General features: G+C 40.5%; 1 protein-coding gene across 4 annotated transcripts in view; it reads left to right on the top strand.

Annotated features, from left to right (window-relative positions):
* The window catches only part of dip2a (disco-interacting protein 2 homolog A), a gene marked incomplete at its 3' end in the record, with an annotated part of 163,199 nt that overhangs the window by 78,414 nt on the left and 64,442 nt on the right, over positions 1-20,343 (top strand). For all 4 annotated transcript variants that reach the window (XM_084123328.1, XM_084123327.1, XM_084123326.1 and 1 more), the window contains exon 2: positions 13,370-13,441. In XM_084123328.1, coding sequence (XP_083979454.1) covers positions 13,370-13,441 — 72 coding nt within the window. The remainder of the gene's footprint in view (positions 1-13,369; positions 13,442-20,343) is intronic.

The raw sequence follows: 20,343 nt of genomic DNA, 5'->3' as shown, positions 1-20,343 counted from the left end.
ACACAGTGACGTTTGATCTTCTGATCGACTTGTGAAAGAACGTGTTCATAAGAGTCATTTATTCACAATTCAGACATCAGCAACTCTGATGAAACCGCATACATCTTCCCAGCTATTGTCAACGTCGGCTAAATTTTAACATTTTTTGTCTCAGATTTGTATGGTTGCAGTTATTTACAAGAACACTGAATTGATTATAAGATGCGTTATAAGGGTTTATGAATAATGATCTGTATGATACACCATCTGCAGATCCCGTGTATGGCTCGATTCTTCTCGCTAAAGCTTGTTAAAGCTGATTAGCCGGTGGCGCCTACACTGTGTTTATGCTTCAGGGTGTGTGTGTGTGTGTGTGTGTGTAATTAGACAGTGCATTAGAGAGGATCTAGCACTTGTGTTTCACACTTTGACTGAGAAGATTAGATGTAAATCTTGCATTGTGATCACGTTTGGCCACACAGATCTTGCTCTCCGACTCCTCTAAAGATCTCAGACGTGAGACTTCATCCCGAATCCAGCAGAAATGTTCGCTTGAATGTTCGTGATGGAACTGCATGAACGGCGTCTTGAGCTTGTTGTGATGTGTCGTCTTTGAAAACACATGTGACTTGTCACATTTATCTGTGTTTTCCAGTATGTCTGGTATTCTGGTGTGTTGTGTGGTGGTCGCACTGAAACACACACGAGAACACTGCTCTCTTTCTCTCTCTAACAAGATCACACACACTGTCAGAGACGGGTCAACAGTCTCACGGCTCGGGATTCCTCCCGAACACTGGATGTGAAGCCGATGAATGCAGATCTGTGTCCGGCGTGCTTTCTGACACAGCAGGTGTGTGTGTGTGTGTTACGTGTGTGAGTGTGTGCTTGTTTATATGTAAATAATGGATTCGGTAAGAACAAAAAGTGCTTTACAGCCTGACAGAGGCGTCGGAGAACCTGTTTAATCTCATCAAGGAACTTTTTATTCTCTAGTTCTTTTTAAAATGTGCTTTAAATGGATAATGAGTTCTGTCATCGTTTACTCCTCGTGCCGTTCCTGAACACGAGAGGAGATGCTCAGTTTCTGCTGAACCGGCACAGATGTCGTCACAAACATGACAGGACAGGATCATGTGATTCGCATTATGTGCTGGAAGTCTCGCATCTGTTAATCTCATTTGCATTCACATATATATTTAAATATGGCAAATCAGTGACACCGAAGACATTATTTGTAGCTTGTCTTGACAATTTGAATATGTCCAGGTGCAAATAAGCACGATTTTCAGTGAATAATAATAATAATAGTAATAATAGTTATTTTTTTATAGCACCTTTACATGCAATTTACATGAGCATATATATATATATTATTCACTGAAAATCGTGCTTATTTGCACCTGGACATATTCAAATGTGTATATATATATACACACACACATACATACATACACTAAAAATCTTGAAGGGAAATAAAATATGAAATAACAAACATTTATATAAAAAAAACAAAAAATCATAAACAAAAATAGAAAATACTTTTTCAGCATTTATTATTTCATTTGATTAATTTCTACATTATTGCAGAAATGAACATTGGTTAATCTATTATGAACAAATATGAATTAACAATGAACAATAGTATATTCATACATGTAAAAACACAAACTTTGATAATTGCTGTAAAAAGTTGAGGATCATTGAAGGCTCGTAGTTAACCCATCAATCTTTCTGCAAAATGTTAAAATAGAATAAAATATCAAAGAAAACCAAGAGAAAAAAATGATTGTGGTGTTTTTTCTCATTTTAAACACACATTTTTAAACACACATTCACATTCATTACATGGTAAAGATCAGCTTGAAACTTCTATGGATTTACATTACATTATAAGTTTGTCAGACTTTTGTTTCTCATTTATGAACGTTAGGTTTTCATGACATGAGGCCATTTTTAATTTCGGATGAACTATTGCTTTAAAGAATCTTTAAGATCTTGTTTAAGCCATATTGAGCTCTATGGTGCAAAACCTGGAGATTCTTCATAGGTGGCGTGAAGAAGCTTTATCTGTGTGAGTGTGTGGAGGACGGCGGGGGTTTAGTGTTCCCTAATCCGTCAGGCCGGCTGGGCTCGGGATGAGAGAGAGAGAGGGTGTGTGTGTGTGTTAGAGAGAGAGAGAGAGAGAGAGAGAGAGAGGGTGAGTGTGTGTGTGTGTGAGAGAGCGAGAGAGAGAGAGAGAGAGGGTGAGTGTGTGTGTGTGTGTGTTAGAGAGAGAGAGAGAGAGAGAGAGAGAGGGTGAGTGTGTGTGTGTGTGAGGTGTGAGAGAGAGAGAGAGAGAGAGAGAGAGAGAGAGAGAGAGAGAGCTGAGGTTTGGGGGAGGACAGACGGGAGGAAGTGTGTGTGTGTGTGCGCGTGTGTGTGTGTAAGAGAGAGAGAGAGAGAGAGCTGAGGTTTGGGGGAGGAGGACAGACGGAGGATGTGTGTGTATGTATGTGTGTTGTGTGAGAGAGAGACAGCAGAGGTTTGCACTCTTCTCTCCGCGGGCGGCTGACTTCAGCTCTCTCTCTCTCTCTCTCTCTCTCTCTCTCTCTCTCTCTCTCTCTCTCTCTCTCTCTCTCTCTCTCTCTCTCTCTCTCTCTCTCTCTCTCTCTCTCTCTCTCTCCGCTGGCCCGTCTGCACTCACTGTGGTTTAGATGAGCTCAGCGTCACTGGGACACACAGATCCGAGCGCTGGGACTGTGAGCTTCAGAGAGCCGGAGCCGGGTGAGTGTTTCACACCGGAGCTGATCCAGCGGTGAGTGAGGGATCATGGGAAACTTGGACACACTGGGAAAAACTGCAGTTGTTGCATTAAAGAGCTACAAGTGTAGGATTCAGAAACTGCTTGTGAATTTCACCAATAATGACAAAGAAATGGCATGCAACACATTGAACTGCACATGAAATTTTGAAGTGAAGAACTGAAATGGTGTATTTCACTTCGTGTACTTTAGCTTGACTTGTCCCATACGTGTTAGTTTTGTTGGTATGAATGGCTTTAGTTTGATTCAGTGGTGCTAATGTAGATGTCATCATGATGAGGATTCCAGTGTTTTTCGATGTATTTTCTCTCTTATGTTTGTGGATGAATTGCATCGTCAGAGGAAAATATTATTGTTCATAACGCACTGTAAACGGTGATTTCTCAAAGTTGTAAAGACTACTGGAGTTCACTTGACAAGAGCATACAGTCTCAGTCTTTCTACTTGCTTCATTTCAGTGTGTTACTTTGTGATGAACTGTGCAGTTTCGAGTGAGATGTTCGGCAGTAGACTGTGGCTCGGACTGGACCGTGTCCTCGTTGTGTTCGGTCAGGTATCAGCTCTGTCTAGAACAGGGAGAGATGAAGAGGACCCGCGTGAGACACACAGTGAGTGTAGAGGAAAGCCGAGATCAGTGTGTTCATGTGTTCATCAGTTCCAGCAGAGTCTTTGAGTGTGTGTTTGCTGTCAGTGAAGTCTGGTGGCATCAGGTGGAGTAAACCGTGATCAGTGTGTGTGTGTGTGTGTGTGTGTGTGTGTGTCCGCCATGTCAGTGTGTCTGCAGGCTGGCAGAGCCGTGATCAGTGTGTGTGAGTGTGTGTGTGTGTGTGTGTCCGCCGTGTCAGTGTGTCTGCAGGCTGGCAGAGCCGTGATCAGTGTGTGTGTGTGTGTGTGTGTGTGTCCGCCGTGTCAGTGTGTCTTCAGGCTGGCAGAGCCGTGATCAGTGTGTGTGTGTTTGTGTGTGTGTGTCCGCCGTGTCAGTGTGTCTGCAGGCTGGCAGAGCCGTGATCAGTGTGTGTGTGTGTGTGTGTGTGTGTGTGTGTGTGTGTGTGTGTGTGTCCGCCGTGTCAGTGTGTCTGCAGGCTGGCAGAGCCGTGATCAGTGTGTGTGTGTGTGTGTGTGTGTGTGTGTGTGTGTGTGTGTGTCCACCGTGTCAGTGTGTCTGCAGGCTGGCAGAGCCGTGATCAGTGCCCGCGGGACAGTGGGTGTGGTGGGCAACACACGCTTCATTATGGTCTGGAGAGGAGCAGTGTGTGATGCTGTTTCACACACACCTATTGTTTTCATCTCATGTCCTGGTGATTCTGTGATGTGAAGATTCAGTGTGTTTGGGGATTTAAGATGCCAATTTGAGGACATTGGATCCTGTTAAAGAGAGAGAGAGAGAGAGTGTGTGTGTGTGTGTGTGTGTGTGAGAGAGAGAGAGAGAGAGAGAGAGAGAGAGAGTTGGGGGATGGTGGTGAGAAAGAGTGTGAGATTTTGAGAATTCTTGTTTATTGGTTTGGTTTATTACTTGATATTGCAAAGGTTTATTTACATGTTTTTTAAATGTAGTCTATGTATCTATAGTACGACCCCTTAAAGAAATATTCTGTTGTAAATAATGTTACTAAACAGACATCAACTTCAACTCATACTTCGGTTCGTAAAAATAAACAGATGAGTAAAGTGTTGTGATTTGCTGACGGCAGGCGTACAGTAGACTCTCGTTATGAAAGCGTCTCTTTATCGGTCGTCTTGCCGTTCGAGAGGATGTTCTGTTGTGTTTTCTGAACTCGTCCCCGAGTCCCCACCCAGAACACTCTTCAACACACACACACACACACACACACACACACACACACACACACACACACACACACACACACACACACACACACACACACACACACACACACACACACACACACACACACCACACACACACACACACACACTCACTCTTCAACATCGAGCTCTTGCTGCATCATTCGTTTACTCACTCTAAAACATGCAGGGTGATTTTAACCCACATTTGGGTCAAATATGGACCCAGCCGTTGGGTTACATTTTTAAATTACATTTTTAACCCAACGGTTGGGTTTGTCCATATTTGACCCAAATGTGGGTTAAAATCACCCTGCATGTTTTAGAGTGTGTCATTATGAACAGATCCTGGCTCGTTCTGTCTTCCGGCTCTTACGCTGGAGATGTGTCTCTGATTCTGGATGTGACTGGACTGATAGTGATGGCTCATGCCTAAACGCTGGCTAATGGCTCCCAGGGGTCCGGCTCTCAGAGACACCGGGACAGGGGCCGTTTAAAGAGACAGGGCTCTCAGAAACCCGTGTGACCTGTCGGAAATATGTGCACCTCAGGTGGTTTGTGTGTTCGTGCTCGTGTGTGTGTGTGTGTGTGTCACGTCTTCTTGTTGTGGATTAAACACAGCTTTTGGGATTTCCTCAGAGGCGTAAACATACGATAATTATTCATGAGCAGTGATATGAGATGTTGTTGTATTTGAAGTGTCTTCTTACTAGACTTTTACTGTTTTTTGTGTGTTGAAAGTTGGTGTACAATTTCTGCACCACTGAAAAAAATTTGGTGTAGAAACAATTTTCACTCAGAAAATGCTAGTAAATGTCACGATTAACCCTTTCCCCACCATTGATGAGATTTCCGTCTTTTGCGACCATAGACTGTACAACACTATGGGCGTAGTGTGTGTGACATCACCCGTAGTGTTTCTGAAGAGCGTTTCTGAAGCCCAAAGTGGGCGGAGCCGGCCGTCGCCATCTTGGCCACGCGTCACTCCCGGATAACCGGAAATGTGCAGCGAGGCGGATTAGCTGAGGTGACGTGACGCTAACAGACAAACGGCTAGCAGTGACATCAGCGGCAAACCACCTGTCACTCAAGTGGCCACGCCCTTAATTATGCAGAACTTTAAGGCTTAATATAATTTAAACGGATAAGTTGTAAAAACATTCACCCCCCTCACAGTCGTCATGAAGGGCAACATTAGCTATATAGACCAAAACCACTTTTTGCTCCAGGCTGTAAACATGTTTTTTTCTGCTGTAAATTTGGCCATTTTAACATGGAGGTCTATGGGACTGACTCTCTTTCAGCCTGTCTCTAGTGGCCAGTCGGTGAAATGCAGCTCAATCACTTCAGTGTTGTATTCAAGAGAGATGGGAAGGTTTCAGTTTGTTTGCGACAGAGCGTTTGCCCTCCATAGATGAGTTTACACTGTTATACGGCAGGGGGCGCCGTTTTTTTTTTAGAAATCGCTTCGCTAGATAAGACCCTTACTCCTCGACTGGGATCGTGTCGAGACTTTGAAGCTGCATTGAGACGGACATTTGAACCTTCTTTGAACATTGGTATAGTTGGTTGCCATTGAAGTCCATTCTGTGTAGAAATATCCTGGAATGTTTTCCTCAAAAAAACAAACAAATTTCTTTTCGACTGAAGAAAGAAAGACATGGATATCTTGGATGACATTGGGGTGAGTAAATTAACAGCAAAACATTTTTTTGAAAGTGAACTAATCCTTTAAGCTTTAAACTTAAATAGGAGAGAGTATTTTAACATCAGAAAGATCGTCTTGAACAGACTGATGCTTCCACACGTGTTTGGCGGCAGTTGTTCTCCCACCACTGGGAATAGGAAGTTATTGTCCTATGACATTAATCTTTCTGCTCTCTGTCAATTACTGTCATCTGAAGGATGGGGAGTTTTGTAGCGGCTCAAAACCACATGTGTCGCCAGAACAAGATGGAGCGGCACCTGTAAATGAGAGTCTCTCACTGGAATGAGAAACGAGTCCTCGGGACAGAAATCTGGGTCAGTGTCTGGCTGGATGCACATAAATACACGTCTGGTGTGCGGTGAACACATAATGGAGATGGAGAGACGAGACTGAGAGGAACATTTGAAGTAGTGAGTGATGGACAATAGACAGCAGTCACAGTAATGATGATGATGATGGTGGTAGAGGAAAAGAAAGAGTTGATCGAGGCGTTCTGCTGGGATAATTTAGCCCTGTTTCTAGGCTGGCACACAATCTGTGCCCGCAGGAACTCTGGGGAAGGAATTGGCCAATTTAATGATGCTTTGTGCAGAATTCTGCAGATTTCCCCACAGAATTAGCACTGAAATTACCACAAAAAAAAAAAAAAAAAGGATTTCATCTGGGCCTTTCATTCATTGGAAGTACTGTAGTGTACTAGAAATCTCACACGTATATTTTCAAAAAGCCATACTTGTAGATAATATAATATTAATGAAATTAAAGGCCACTTAAGTGCACTTTCATGACTGTTTCTTAACACACTTTTAAAAAGTGCACAATAATACATTTCCATATAACTGCAAATAACATGCAGTGAAGTGTCTGAAAACATTACATTCAGTTACACTTAAGTACATACTTCTAAAGTATATTATTTACATAATAAGTGCTGTTTTTTATGCTAAACTGTACTTCTTTTTCACTAACACAGAGTTGAAGGATGTTTTTTTTTTACGTGTCTTTCGTCTTTTTACCTCATTTATACAAACATCCTTTGATCACATGTCATGTGATTAATGTATAATAATTATTTTTCATTGAATATCTTGTTTCACTCACTAATACATCATGTTTTGTGGTTGTGGATGTCATTTCACATGAACTTTTAGACATGAACCAGTAATATTCTGTGACGGATCAGTTGGTGCCTCTCCAGTTTATCCTGCAGGTTCATGTTTGAAGTCAGAATCTGCCCAGTTCGGCAGAGATAAGTGTGTGTGTGTGTGTGTGTGTGTCATCAGCAGCTAATGGCCAGTTCCTCTGGTTTGATGTAAGGGACCTGCACCTGATCCCCATCCGTACCACCGTCCCCTCATTGACCTTTATCTGAACTAGAGCATCTTATAAAGCTCTTGCTGTGAGGCTGGACATTAGTCACATCTCCTCATTGTTCCTCTTAGCATCTCTATTGATTAATAAATAAAACAATGTGATAGTAATGGTAGTGAGAGAAGGGTGTGGCCAGTGGCCAGTGAGTCTGTGATATTTGTCAGTAGTGTAGCGAAGCCTGAGGAGCATCTCGCACAGAAGTCCAGACTTCCAGACCCAGCTGAGATCATGTGAACATTAAAATGAGCAAAATCTCCATTGGGAACATTTTCGCCGTTACACAAATCTCCCGAATACACAGATTGCTTTTCAAATGACTGGATAATATCGCCAGTGAAATTTTGCTGAACAATAGTAAATGTGACCACATTGTAATAATGATATTATAAAAACATGTAATTGGTCAAGTGTCTCTGTTTAATGGCCAGTTAGCTCATGGTCATATGCCTGGGTGAGTTATCATCTCTATCAGTCAGTACGAATACAGGAATTCATGTGGAAACATGAAGAAACATGGATCATGAAGTGTTGCAAGCCAGACTGCTCAAGCTCAACATGTACGAGCACATGCTTGAAATGCCAGCCTGTTTTTCCTGATCTGGATAGATTATCATGCTGGTTAGTGTCTAATATTGGATAAATATTAATAAATTCAGCCTGATTGATTGATATTGAACATAAAATGGCCCGTAATGAATGTTTGATTGTACATTCGTTTGTTCGTTTACCCTTTTTTATATTTACATTACTTTTGCCATCATCTAGCGCACCTTTAAAATCATTAATAATTTAATAACACTCTCAAAAGGAATTTCCGTACTGTACATCATAATGTTGTGATGACTAAATTCACTTGTAGCATTTGATCTAATTTTTTTTATTTAGATTAAATATTGTAAAATATTGCGATCATTCATTTATCGGTTATTGGCCGTAACATTAAAAAGAATTGAGTGAATTAATTTATTTAGACAAAATATAATTTTTATATCAGCCATTTATCAGTTATCTGCCTTTACTTGAAAATAAAATCGGCTTATCGGTATCGATAATTTTAGTTGATTGATTTTAGTTTTTAGTGTTTTATGTTTAATTTATTTAGACAAAGTATTATATTTTTTATATCAGACATTTATTGCAAAAAAGACTTTTAATATCGGTGCATTTTTAGTATAGACTACATACATACCATGAATACTGATTCTCAGCACTGTATTCAAGTGTCCTTAACGACTATATATTAATATTAAATACCCACAAGACTGTATTCACTGTGTAACTACACGTCATTCTGGAATATTCCCACGTTTTAAGGAGTTTGAGTTATGGTTGTGTTTAGTAGTAAGAGTAGAGTTAGGATTAGGGGTTATAGTTTGGGGTAACAGTGTAAAAACAAATGCAAGTACTGTACAATCCACTGACATGTACATGTTTAGTGTGTATCAGATGTATAAGGACACATCAGGTTAGGCCTGATCTACTGTGTGACCCTGCGTTCGGTACATGTCCTCCTTGGCCTGGATGAGCGGCGGTGTCCTGTAACAGAAGGAGGCGGCTCAGAGAGTGTGTGTGTGTGTTCAGGAGAATAGCTCTTCATTGTGTGTGTGTGTGTTGAGCAGATAATGCATGCGTCAGGTCAGCTGCCCGATCTCTGTACAGTACTGCATTGTGTCCATGATCCTGGAGACAGTAGAGCTCTCAACTCCTGCTGGTGACTCAGGCCATCCGAACACACACTCAACACACTCAGCAGTGTGTGTCTGTCTGATGATCACACCTCTGCTGAAAACCTCGTCCGTGAGCTCGTCCATCTTTCTCACACACGAGTCTTGTCTCTAGTGATGCACGACATATCGGCCACCATATCGCTATATATGTTCATTTATGTTCGTTTTTATGGTTGTCGTCATCGGCCCGATAAGAAAATTTGAATAAATATTGTATTATTTCCTTCAGCTGAGACTCTGTTCATCATGATGGTTTTGAATTGCTTGAAATATGATTGAAATCACTTCAAAAAAGAGAAATACAGTTCAGCGCAACATGTCTGTCATATCGGCTACGTTAAATTAGAATGAGAACATCATTATAATTGTGTTTGGGACGTGGCTTTTAATGATGAGACTTTTCTTTTAGTAATCAGGCTCTCAAAATTATATAAAAACTTGGATTTGGATTTATCGGCCAATATATCAGTTATCGGCTTTCAAATATACAGAATTATCGGTTATCGGTATCGGCCGAAATGTCCGGCCTTCGGCGTCGACTCTGCCGCATCTCTACGGGACAGTGCTGGCTGTTGTGAGTGCCAGGTTAGACGTGTGGACTGGTGACCCAGCTGTTGGAGTGTTGTGTTTTCCCAGCGCCCCCTCCTGTGTTTTCAGAGGTTTTCCTCCTCCTCTCCGGGCGGCTGGGAAAGGCTCGAGGAGGGGAATGTGTTTGGGAGTCTCTCTTTTCTTTAGTGGTGTCAGTCAGCGGGGCCGTCCTCCACGCTGAATCAATATGGCTTTTGTTAGAAGAGAAAAAGCTTCTTTAGATGCCGGGATCTTGGAGTGAAGCAGGGTGATGCAGGATAACACGGGAATAAGCATCCCGACACAAGGCTCCGGCGTTCCCAAACTGCACCAGTGTCACACGTTATTTTTCAGTCCTCACGGCTTTCATTGATCGGTTATCGGATTTAAGATGAAAAAATTATAAGCTTATCTGTATCTGCTGATTGATTTAAGTTTTGTTTTTCTAGTGCACAGCATAACATTTTAAATTAGACATTAATCATTATTTTATATATGTTTATCAGTTGATTGGTGTTAGTTTTATTGTTAGTTGTTTTATTTCTAATTTAATTAGACTAATCAGCCATTTATCAGTTAACACACACACACACAAAAAAAACACATTAACATTTACTGACGATCCATGAATTTTCTCACTGTCATAATACTATAATCCTGATTGGTTGTTTGGCCTGTTTTATGATTCTAATGTGTCTGGTGTCAATAGTCCCAGCTGATCACTTGCTATAGTAACGGTCAGGCGTCTCAGAGAGGCTCTCTCCTGCTTCTCTCAGTCCGTCTGCCAGAAGAAAGACTCACAGACTCACAGTGTTGCTGTTTCCAGCTCTATATGTGTTGATTTCTCATCGGTGTGCTTGAAGAGTGAAGTGTGCCAGCGTGTGCTGTGGTGGCATTACTGATGGGGAAGGTCTCCATTAGTTTACAGCATGTGTCCCGGACAGCCTGTTATTAAGCGTGTGTTTCCGAGGCCAGACTGCCGTCAGCAGTATCAGCGGGAGGAAAATCACTCCAACTGTGTCAGTGGACTTGCACTTTAATAAGTATGTATGGAGTAAGAATTCCATAAATCTCAGCTGATTTATTCAACATCTGCTGCATCTGACTTGCGCACCGCATTAATGTGATGTTTTTAGGTTTGAAGGTTTGTTTTAGATTAGTACATTCTCTACTGGAGAATATTCACTACCGTTCAAGAGTTTGGGGTCGCTCAGATTTGACCATGTTTTAATTTGTACTAAGTACAGTACAAACAGAAATATTGTGAAATATTATTATAATGTGAAATCGCTGTTTTCTATGTGAATATATAGTAAAGTGTAATTTATTCCTGTGATCAAAGCTGAATTTCCAGCATCATTACTCCAGTCTTCAGTGTCACATGATCCTTCAGAAATCACTCTAATATGATGATTTGATGCTCAAGAAACAGTTATGATTATTATTAATGTTGAAAACAGTTTTGCCGCTTCATATTTTGTGGAAACCGTAAAACGTTTTGTTCAGGTTTCTTTTATTAATAGAAAATTCAAAAGAACTGCATATTTGAAATCTTACATATTGTGTATCTTTTGAAACCAAGTCTTTACTCACAGTTTTTATGAATTTAATGTATCCTTGCTGAATAAAAGTATTGATTTAATTCAATAATATGGTTGTAAAGTGTTGTCTTGACTTGATAATCCAGAACAGCGAGGCTCAACGCAGACAAACGATGAAATAACATTTAATAAAAGCAAGGAACCAACGAGAGATACATGCCAGCACAAACCATTAACACAAGACAAAGAGCACACGAAGACTGAGCGTTTAAATACACAATATGATGGATAACTATGGCAACTAAGGAAACAGAAACTAAACACAGGCAAAAAAAGACAAAGGAATATAAAAAAAGAGTCCTTGAAAACAGAAACAGGGAATCGTGAGAATGCGAGTGCATTGATTCACAGTGTGTATGTGATGCAGCCATTCATGCAGTGTGACTTAAAGGGATAGTTCGGCCAAAAATGATATTTAAGCCATGATTTACTCACCCTCAAGCCGTTCGAGATGCATATGTCAATCTTTTTTCAGACGAACACATTTTCAGTTATTTTAGAAAATGTCTTAGATCTTTCAGTGGTTATAATGTGAGGCAATGGGGTCCAGCTCCTCCAAGTCCCAAAATGTGTATGCATCCTTCTCAAAAGTAATCCATCCGGTTCCAGGGGGATAAACGAAGGCCTTCTGAGGGTAATCCGTGCGGTTTTGTCGTAAAAATATACATATTTAAAACTTCATAAACGAAAATAACTGGCTTCCGGTGGCGGTCGGTGCGCGTTCACAGAGATGGATGCTGGCGTATGACGTAGGACGTAGTGTAGGAAGCGTCGTGACGTAGAACGAACGTCAAGTTTTGTTTTGCTCTGCTCTTTGGCTGCGCTGTCACGTTCGTTCTACGTCACGACGCATCACGACCCAGTTATTTTCATTTATAAAGTTTTAAATATGTATATTTTTATATTTTTCGTTTATCCCCCTGGAGCCGGATGGATTACTTTTGTGAAGGATGCATGCACATTTTGGGACTTGAAGCAGCTGGACCCCATTGCTTCACATTATAACCACTGAAAGATCTAAGACATTTTCTAAAATAACTGAAAATGTGTTCGTCTGAAAAAAGATTGACATATGGATCTCGAACGGCTTGAGGGTGAGTAAATCATGGCTTAAATATCATTTTTGGGCGAACTATCCCTTTAACCTCCAGTCTCACTGTGTGCTGTGTTCTCCATGCTGGTATTCTCACCAACATTCATAACTAGCTGAACTTGCCCAGCTTCACTAAAAGGACTGTTCTGATTGCACGCACCCCTGATTGACTAGCGTCCATCAGTACTAACCAGTATAAATCTGCCACTGCAAAACATATATTGTTTTGTAATATAAATCCCGCACACTACTCAAGTTTGCACTACTCAAGCACATCACACTATATTACGGTCAACCGGCCTTCCTCTGTCTTATTTATTTGGGGAACTTTATTTGATGATTCCACATCACTGAATCAACCTGACTATAGTTATTTGCAAAAGCAAAAGTAAGGGTTTGATTAGGTGAGTATCTCCTTGAGGTTGTTATTGCAGTGCGGGTGGACATTCATGCAGGGTTGTTTTGATACATGAAGATATTTCTTCAGCAAAAGGAAAGTTAGGAGTGAACACTGGAGGCCTCAGTGATGTGTGTGTGTTTATACCGGGGATTGTTGTGTGTTTACGGGCCGTGTGGCGGATCGGAGGACTTTCTCGGTGCCCTGCTGTGCCAGGACAGTGGGCTGACTCTGAGCAATGTGATGCCAGCTTTACAAACACAGAATACATGATTCATCACAATCCCTTTGTCTCTCTCTCTCTCTCTCTCTATAGGTGACATCACACAGAAAGGCTATGAAAAGAAAAGAGGGAAATTATTGGCGCCCTACATACCCCAGATACAAGGTAAACAGCTCGCTCTTATCCACTGTATTGCACAGCCACTGTGTTGTTGCTCACGGTGCATGTCTAGGTTATAAAGTCTTCGCTTGTGTCACCTCTCCGACCTCTGCGAGAGCTCTGAATCTGACTGCGGTCTGGATGATCTGAAATACATCGATGGTTTCAGCTCTGTCAAGGATACTCTGAGCTAATGGAAACAGTGTGTGTGTCTCGATGGGGAAGAGGAGCGATCCACACTATAAAACTAAAAACTAAGTGCAGGGTTCAGACTGCCTCAAACTCTCAATTATGTGGTGTGTGTCTTTGTTGTTTGGTTTAGGGTGGCTAGCAACTGCCCATATATCCAGGCATGATATCTCTTTCCATACGCTGAATATAGACGTGATAATTATTTATGGATCCTTGCTCTTTCACCTCTAAAATGTAAGAAATTCTTCCTTTTGGACTCTTAAATTTATTTTATTCATGTCTTTTATTTAAAACAGCCAAGTAAGCATGGGATAGTTCACCCAAAATAGAAAATGATTTCATTATTTTAGATCATGACAGCTTTCTAAATAGCATGTTATTGAATATGGCAGTGTTAATGTATTAGGTTTTGGTGGGCTTTATCTGCTACACTGCTGCTGCTGTTGATTATTTCTGCTGCTGCTAATCAAGTATGCTCTTGCTACTGCTAGTAGATCCACAGATGCTGCTGTGAGCATGAAAGATCTGCTGATGCTGCATAAACAGACACATAAATCCTGTAGCAGATCTAGGCAGGTGGAGCTGGGGAGGTGGAGGGGTTCAGAGGAGCTCTGATTGGCTCATCTGAGATCGCATACTTCACTACTATACAGTAGGCAAAAAACAGTCCCAGTACTAAGAGTAGACAGAGTCCCCGGATGACCTACTACTTCCGGCGAGATTCTGAAGTGTGCATATGATGGACACTTTACTATCCCATGAGCCCACGATGCAACTGGCGCTGTCATCAGAGCTGTTGAGGTCCAAAAATCACCGTAAATGAATCATAAAAATTGTCCATGGGACTTCTGCGCTGTTTTCCAAGAATTCTGCAGTCTGAATTCATGATCATGACAACATAGTGAATGCAGTACGTCCAGATTACATTCATACTACACACATCTGTACTATATGGAACATCATTTTTTTGCGGTTGTGAAGTAGTTACTTATTCAAAATAAGGACCTCCTCAAGAGAGTGTGCGATTTTTGACGAAGAACTAGCCTATGTAACGTCAGCAGGTTGAAGAAGAAGATGAAGGTCAAGCAAAGATATAAAATACTCAATATTTATTTCCATAGGCAAAATCCAAACAAACTCGAAACAGTGTGCTAGTGCACAAACAATAGCCGACAAAAGACAAGTGAAGACCAGGAACTTAAATACACACACAGATGAACACAAGACAGGTGATGCAGATGATGATAACAGGAACACAGGTGAAGGAGGTTAAGATAATGATGATGACGAACAGCAGGTGATGATGAAGGAGGATTCTGGGAACTGTAGTGCGGAGAAGACAGAGGTGCAGACGATGACTGTGACAGCCTACAGCAAACACTGAACCAGACTATTCAAATGTGGAGCAAGCGATCTCATTGGCTGCAGGATCAGGATCGTGTCATGCAGTAATGATGTGATTGCTTGCAGATTGCATGTAAAGGCCTGCGTCTCATGATTTAACTAGATATTTATGTCATTCAAAACTTATATGATTTTCTTTCTTCTGTGTAAGTCCAAAAGAGGATATTTAGCAGAATGCTCACACTGCTTGCTTCGATAAAAAGAAAGTGAATTGGGGACAGGAGCTGTTGAGATCCAAAAATCACCTTAAAAGTATCACAAAAATTGTGTATTGGACTTCTGCGCTGTTTTCCGAGAATACTGCAGTCATATAATAGCTCTGTGTGAGGAACAGACTGAAATATTTATTGTTATTCATAGAAAAACTTCCTAAATGACAATGCTCTAACATCTCATTCATGTTTTTCACCTAATGTTATTAACATTATTCTGTGTCCTGGCTTGATGTATCTTGACAGTCACAGATAAGGCAGGGCAACACACACTCAATGTAACCGGACCGAACACTACATGACCGAACACTGAAGAACTGTGAGGGAAGAACTTAGTGACTCAGACAAGATAATTAATGACGTGCACCTGAACAGAATGAACTAATAGCAGTAACCATAGAAACAAAGGAGTGGCGGGAAAATCAAACAAAGGAACACATGATGTGAATGAAAACAAACTAAAAGTCCATAACTAAGACACACTGAACATAACGGTGACATTGACGTGCCACATTTGAATGAAAAAGAAAAACATATCAAACGATTTGAGGGTGAATTAATCAGGACCTGAACAAGACTGCACACAATTGTCTTTTCTCTACACTGATGTTGTAGGAAACAGTGTTACTTTAATATTATTATATACCATAAATATTTAGTACATTTTTCAATTAGTTTTCATTTTAGTGTAAGTTTTAGCCATTTCATTTAATTGCCAAGACAACATTTCTGACTTTTGGTTATGTTTAATTTTTCATTTAGTATTTAGGCCTATATTTTATTTTATATTAGCTTTATTTCAATAAAAAAAAAAAAAAAGATGTTTAATATTTATATTTGTACAGTAGTTCACAGTAACGGCACTGCTGGGAAACGCCGACGGACCTGAACATCCGTGGAGAGGTTACAGGTCGTCTCCCCGTTCCAGATCAATGGCATCTGTTTTGGTGATTCTGTTCACACGCGACGGTCAATATCTCGAACAGCCCCTCTCTGCATGCTCAATCTGTATTCCTTGTGTAGGTTTAATTATAGAATGGCCCTGAATACGTATTTTATGATGGTTGCGGTGGCTTGTGGAAAAGTGAACGTCTGTCTGGGCCCCCACTCTATACTTTTGGTTTGGCTTTGAAACGGAGAATCGGGACTTGATTTTAAATCAGCCTTGCAGCAGAGATGGCTCTCCGGCGAGGGCTTTCTCTTTTCAGACCTCCACACTTCCTCCCATGATGCTCTCTGTGCTCTGCGGGTCGAGTAAAGGAAGTACACTTTAGCATACTTTGGAAAAGATCACTTATTGCAGAAATAATATACATGTACTTAAAAAGAATATACTTGAATGAATGTAATGTTTGCAGACACTTAATTGCATGTTCATTGAAATTAAATAAAAATAGACATACATAAATCCCAAAGCAGATCTAGGCAGGTGGAGGTGGTGGAGGTGGTGGAGGTGGGGGGGTTCAGAGGATGAAGATAATTACACATTTATATAGATAAAGTTGCAATTTAGTACATTTTAAAACTTTAAAATGTAATATCGAATAACAAACTACAGTTAAATTTCAACTCAATCAAGTCGACACATCAAAATAAGTGTACTTCTTTAAAGCATGACAAAAGATTTTTAAGACATAATGATTAAAAGCATAATGATAAAACATAAATACAAGTGCAGTCCTTTAAGTGCACTTAAGAGGTCTTTATTTCATCAATATTATATTATCTGCAAGTACAGCATTTTAAAATATATAAGATTTGAAATACTCTACAAGTGCACATTCAGTACAAGTAAGTGCACTGCTTTTCACGAGAGATGTCAAAGAGGCCACAAAGATTTCACATTATGCATTAGTCTTTGAATCTGTGTGGTCATGTCCACAGCTGATGTCCTCTAACTCAGAACAAAGAGGAAAAGTGCACACAGTTTCTGCTGGAAAGTTCTCCAGTTCGCCAGTGTTGTACTCGCCCACTAGAGCTGAACAAATCTAAGCAGCGAAATCTCAAATCTGCCTGTTTATGTCACCAATTAAAGCTCATTACGATCAAAACTCCTAATGAGAGCTCAGTCATGAAGGCTGGCACATCTCCTAAAAATCTTCTAATTGTTGCATCTTCTGAAACATTCGTCCAGATCTGACTGGTAACAGTCGTCTGGAAGCTGGAATGTGATTGGTTGGTTATCAGGGACATTTACTCGCTTAGCAACTGGACGGAGCGACTTGTAGCATTTACTGCTGAGTTATCTTTGCACATAGTTGGGCTTTTGTGAAGCTGTTGAGATTACACACATTCAGTGTGTGTGTGTGTGTGTGTGTTAGCGCTTATGAACCAGCAGTCCCTCCCTTCTTTTGATGTTGCACACTGTGTCTTATTGTCCTCATACAACTTTAGCCGTGAGTAAGCTTTTGTTGAGTTAGGCAGGATTGGAGGTTTCCCAGAACCAGAGCCAGACTAACTGTGCATGTCCAGTCCAGCCCTCACAGGACCTGAGTGAGACAGCAGCAGTGTTATAATGCTGAGACTGTGCAGTTATTGAGAAGACCTGAAGCAGTTATGATGGACTTAATAACAGAGGAAACAAGAGATGTTTTAATAAGACAGAGCTGAAGGAATAACAATCATGTTTGCAGTATAAAGTCAATGGGGAACACAGCAACCCAGAGGGTTTACTTTTTGTTAAATATAACAAAAATAAACACTTATATTGAATCTTCTATTCTCAAATATGTGGCATTTGATCTGTACATTTGTCTAAATTGTCATTGAGTGTTGTTCAAGACAGATGTGAATACACTACCATTCAAAAGTTTAGGGGAATGTCATGTTTTTCAATGTTTTTCAACATATTTTCTGTGATAATCAGCAGCAAGTCTCAATAATAACAGCAGGATTAACAAATAATGTAGTGCAGAATATTCTCCTCACCCTGAACTAGTCGTACAGTGTGCGACGCGTGTGTTGATCTGTCCTCGTGTGCTTTGGTGAAGTAAGTGAGCTTCGCTGAGCTCAGTGTGGTTGTGTAGGATATGAGATATATGATAATGAATGCTCCTCCATGTTCCCGGGGTCAAGAGGTCAGTATGAACTGGTTGCTAGGCAAACGGTTTGGGAGGAGGTAAACAATCCTGTGTCAGTTGCTTTGACTTTCCAAGAAGAAAAAAACGAGTTTAACACAAAGGTAAAAGGTCACTAGTTGTCTTAACCTGTGATAGATGTTCCACCATGTCAAAGTTTCACAGAGAATAGATAGTTTGGTTTTATTTAGATCCTATGACAAAAGCAGGACTCTGTTTTTTAAATGCAGTTAGTCTTGGATGTCCTTCATCTCTCCCTGTGTTCGCTTGACATCAAAAGATTTGTGAAAGTGTACATAAGATTGCAAGCATAAATTAAATTTGCATGCGCAAGAGAAGATTTGTAAAGGTGCAAATCGCCTTTCAAGTGTAAGAAAAAATATTTGCAGCATTTAACTGTTATTGGTAAGTGTAATGCATGTATAGTGAAACTGCAGCTTCATGCTAACGCAAAATAAATATAATCTGTATTCCTCTGACTTCCATTTTTCCACGCTTACACTTTTGGCACGGTTTTTGCGCACAAATACGGCCAAAAGCATTGCAGGCCTGTGAACGGCAATTTGCAACCGAAAGCAAGAGTCAGGAACTGCAAAACAGATTCATTGCGTAAAATCAAACTTTGTGTAAAAAAAAAAACTGTTGCAAATGTCTAAATGACTTGTTGTGTACATGAGGCAAAAAAGTTCCCGAAATAACCCGATTTGTACAGTTGCGTCTTTCTTTTACCTGCGCTTCAGTTTTGGCACGAGACTCTCACTCACTGAGTTTTGCAAGCGTGAAGAGGAGGGCGGGTCCAACTTCTTCATGTAGCCAATCAGATGAGCTTCTCGATGACTCTAGGTTTACTCTTATCTGATTGGTTCAACAAACACGCCAGTCGCCAGAACACATCTTTATCTTCATTTGGCTCAGAAACATTCTCGTTGCCGAAATTGTGCTTTTAATGCACACATTTACTTTTAATTGTTTAATAAGCTGTGCACCATTAGGCTTAATGCTGAACCTGTGAGCGTTCACTGGACTCTGGTGTGATCGAGGTCACAGCTCTCTCTGAGTTCTGGTTTCTGCTGCAGTGCTGGATCTTATGTAAGCAGCGCTGCGTGAATCATCAGCCTTAACCTTCCTCAAGGTGAAGCTCCTCCAAACTCACAGGAATAACCCTGACATTGAGCTCAGATTCAACATTCAGTCAGAAGGTGTAAATGAAGAGGTGAAGCATAATCATGTATTCTCACTGTGAGTGCATCCTCTGCAGGCTTTGGCTATTACTGTACATGTGATATATTCGCAGTCCCCGATGTGTGTGATTTTCTGTCTTCAGATAAAGATTATAAAAATATATGTAGTGTTTTTCTTACACACTATCATTCTGAGTGTCAACCGTTCAGAAGACATTGATTCATCCGCTGGGGTCGAATGGATCACACATTCAGTATGGACTCATTCAGGATTGTTGTCCTAAAAATCTTTACGTTTATCTGAAGAAAGTCATGTACATACACTCACATACGGGAATGATGTGGTGAGTGATAGATGAGAGAGTTCAATAGCCGATGAGACAAATAGCCAACTACATGGGTTAAGGTCAGGTTCAGGGTTAGTACCTTGATTTTACCCATTCATTGTAATAACTGTAATAAACACATGCGGAAATGGACTGTAAAATAAAGTGCTACCAAAAGTTTAATGAATATAAATGCTAGACAACTATAATCGTATCATTATTACTAACAGGTATTACTACTCCTAACATTCACTGCCTAAATAAATAAACAAAGTTATTGCTTTCGTTGTTTTTGACCTATGTAAACTTACGATGCAGTGAAACTTCACAATTCTCGATTCCAATTTACAATCACAGCAAACACGTAATACTATCCTAACTAATATAACGTTCAACAGTGAACAGTCAATGATAAAATAAGAACAAATAATCACATTTCAAGCAATAGCATAAATAAATACAAGAGATTTAAAAGTTCTAAAATCATATAAACAGCGCTTGTGAAAGCTGTATAAC

The sequence above is a fragment of the Abramis brama genome (assembly GCF_963993115.1).
Source record: "Abramis brama genome assembly, chromosome: 8".
NCBI lineage: Eukaryota > Metazoa > Chordata > Actinopteri > Cypriniformes > Leuciscidae > Abramis > Abramis brama.
Note: the sequence above shows the minus strand (reverse complement) of the source record. Positions and strands in the feature narration are given on the sequence as shown.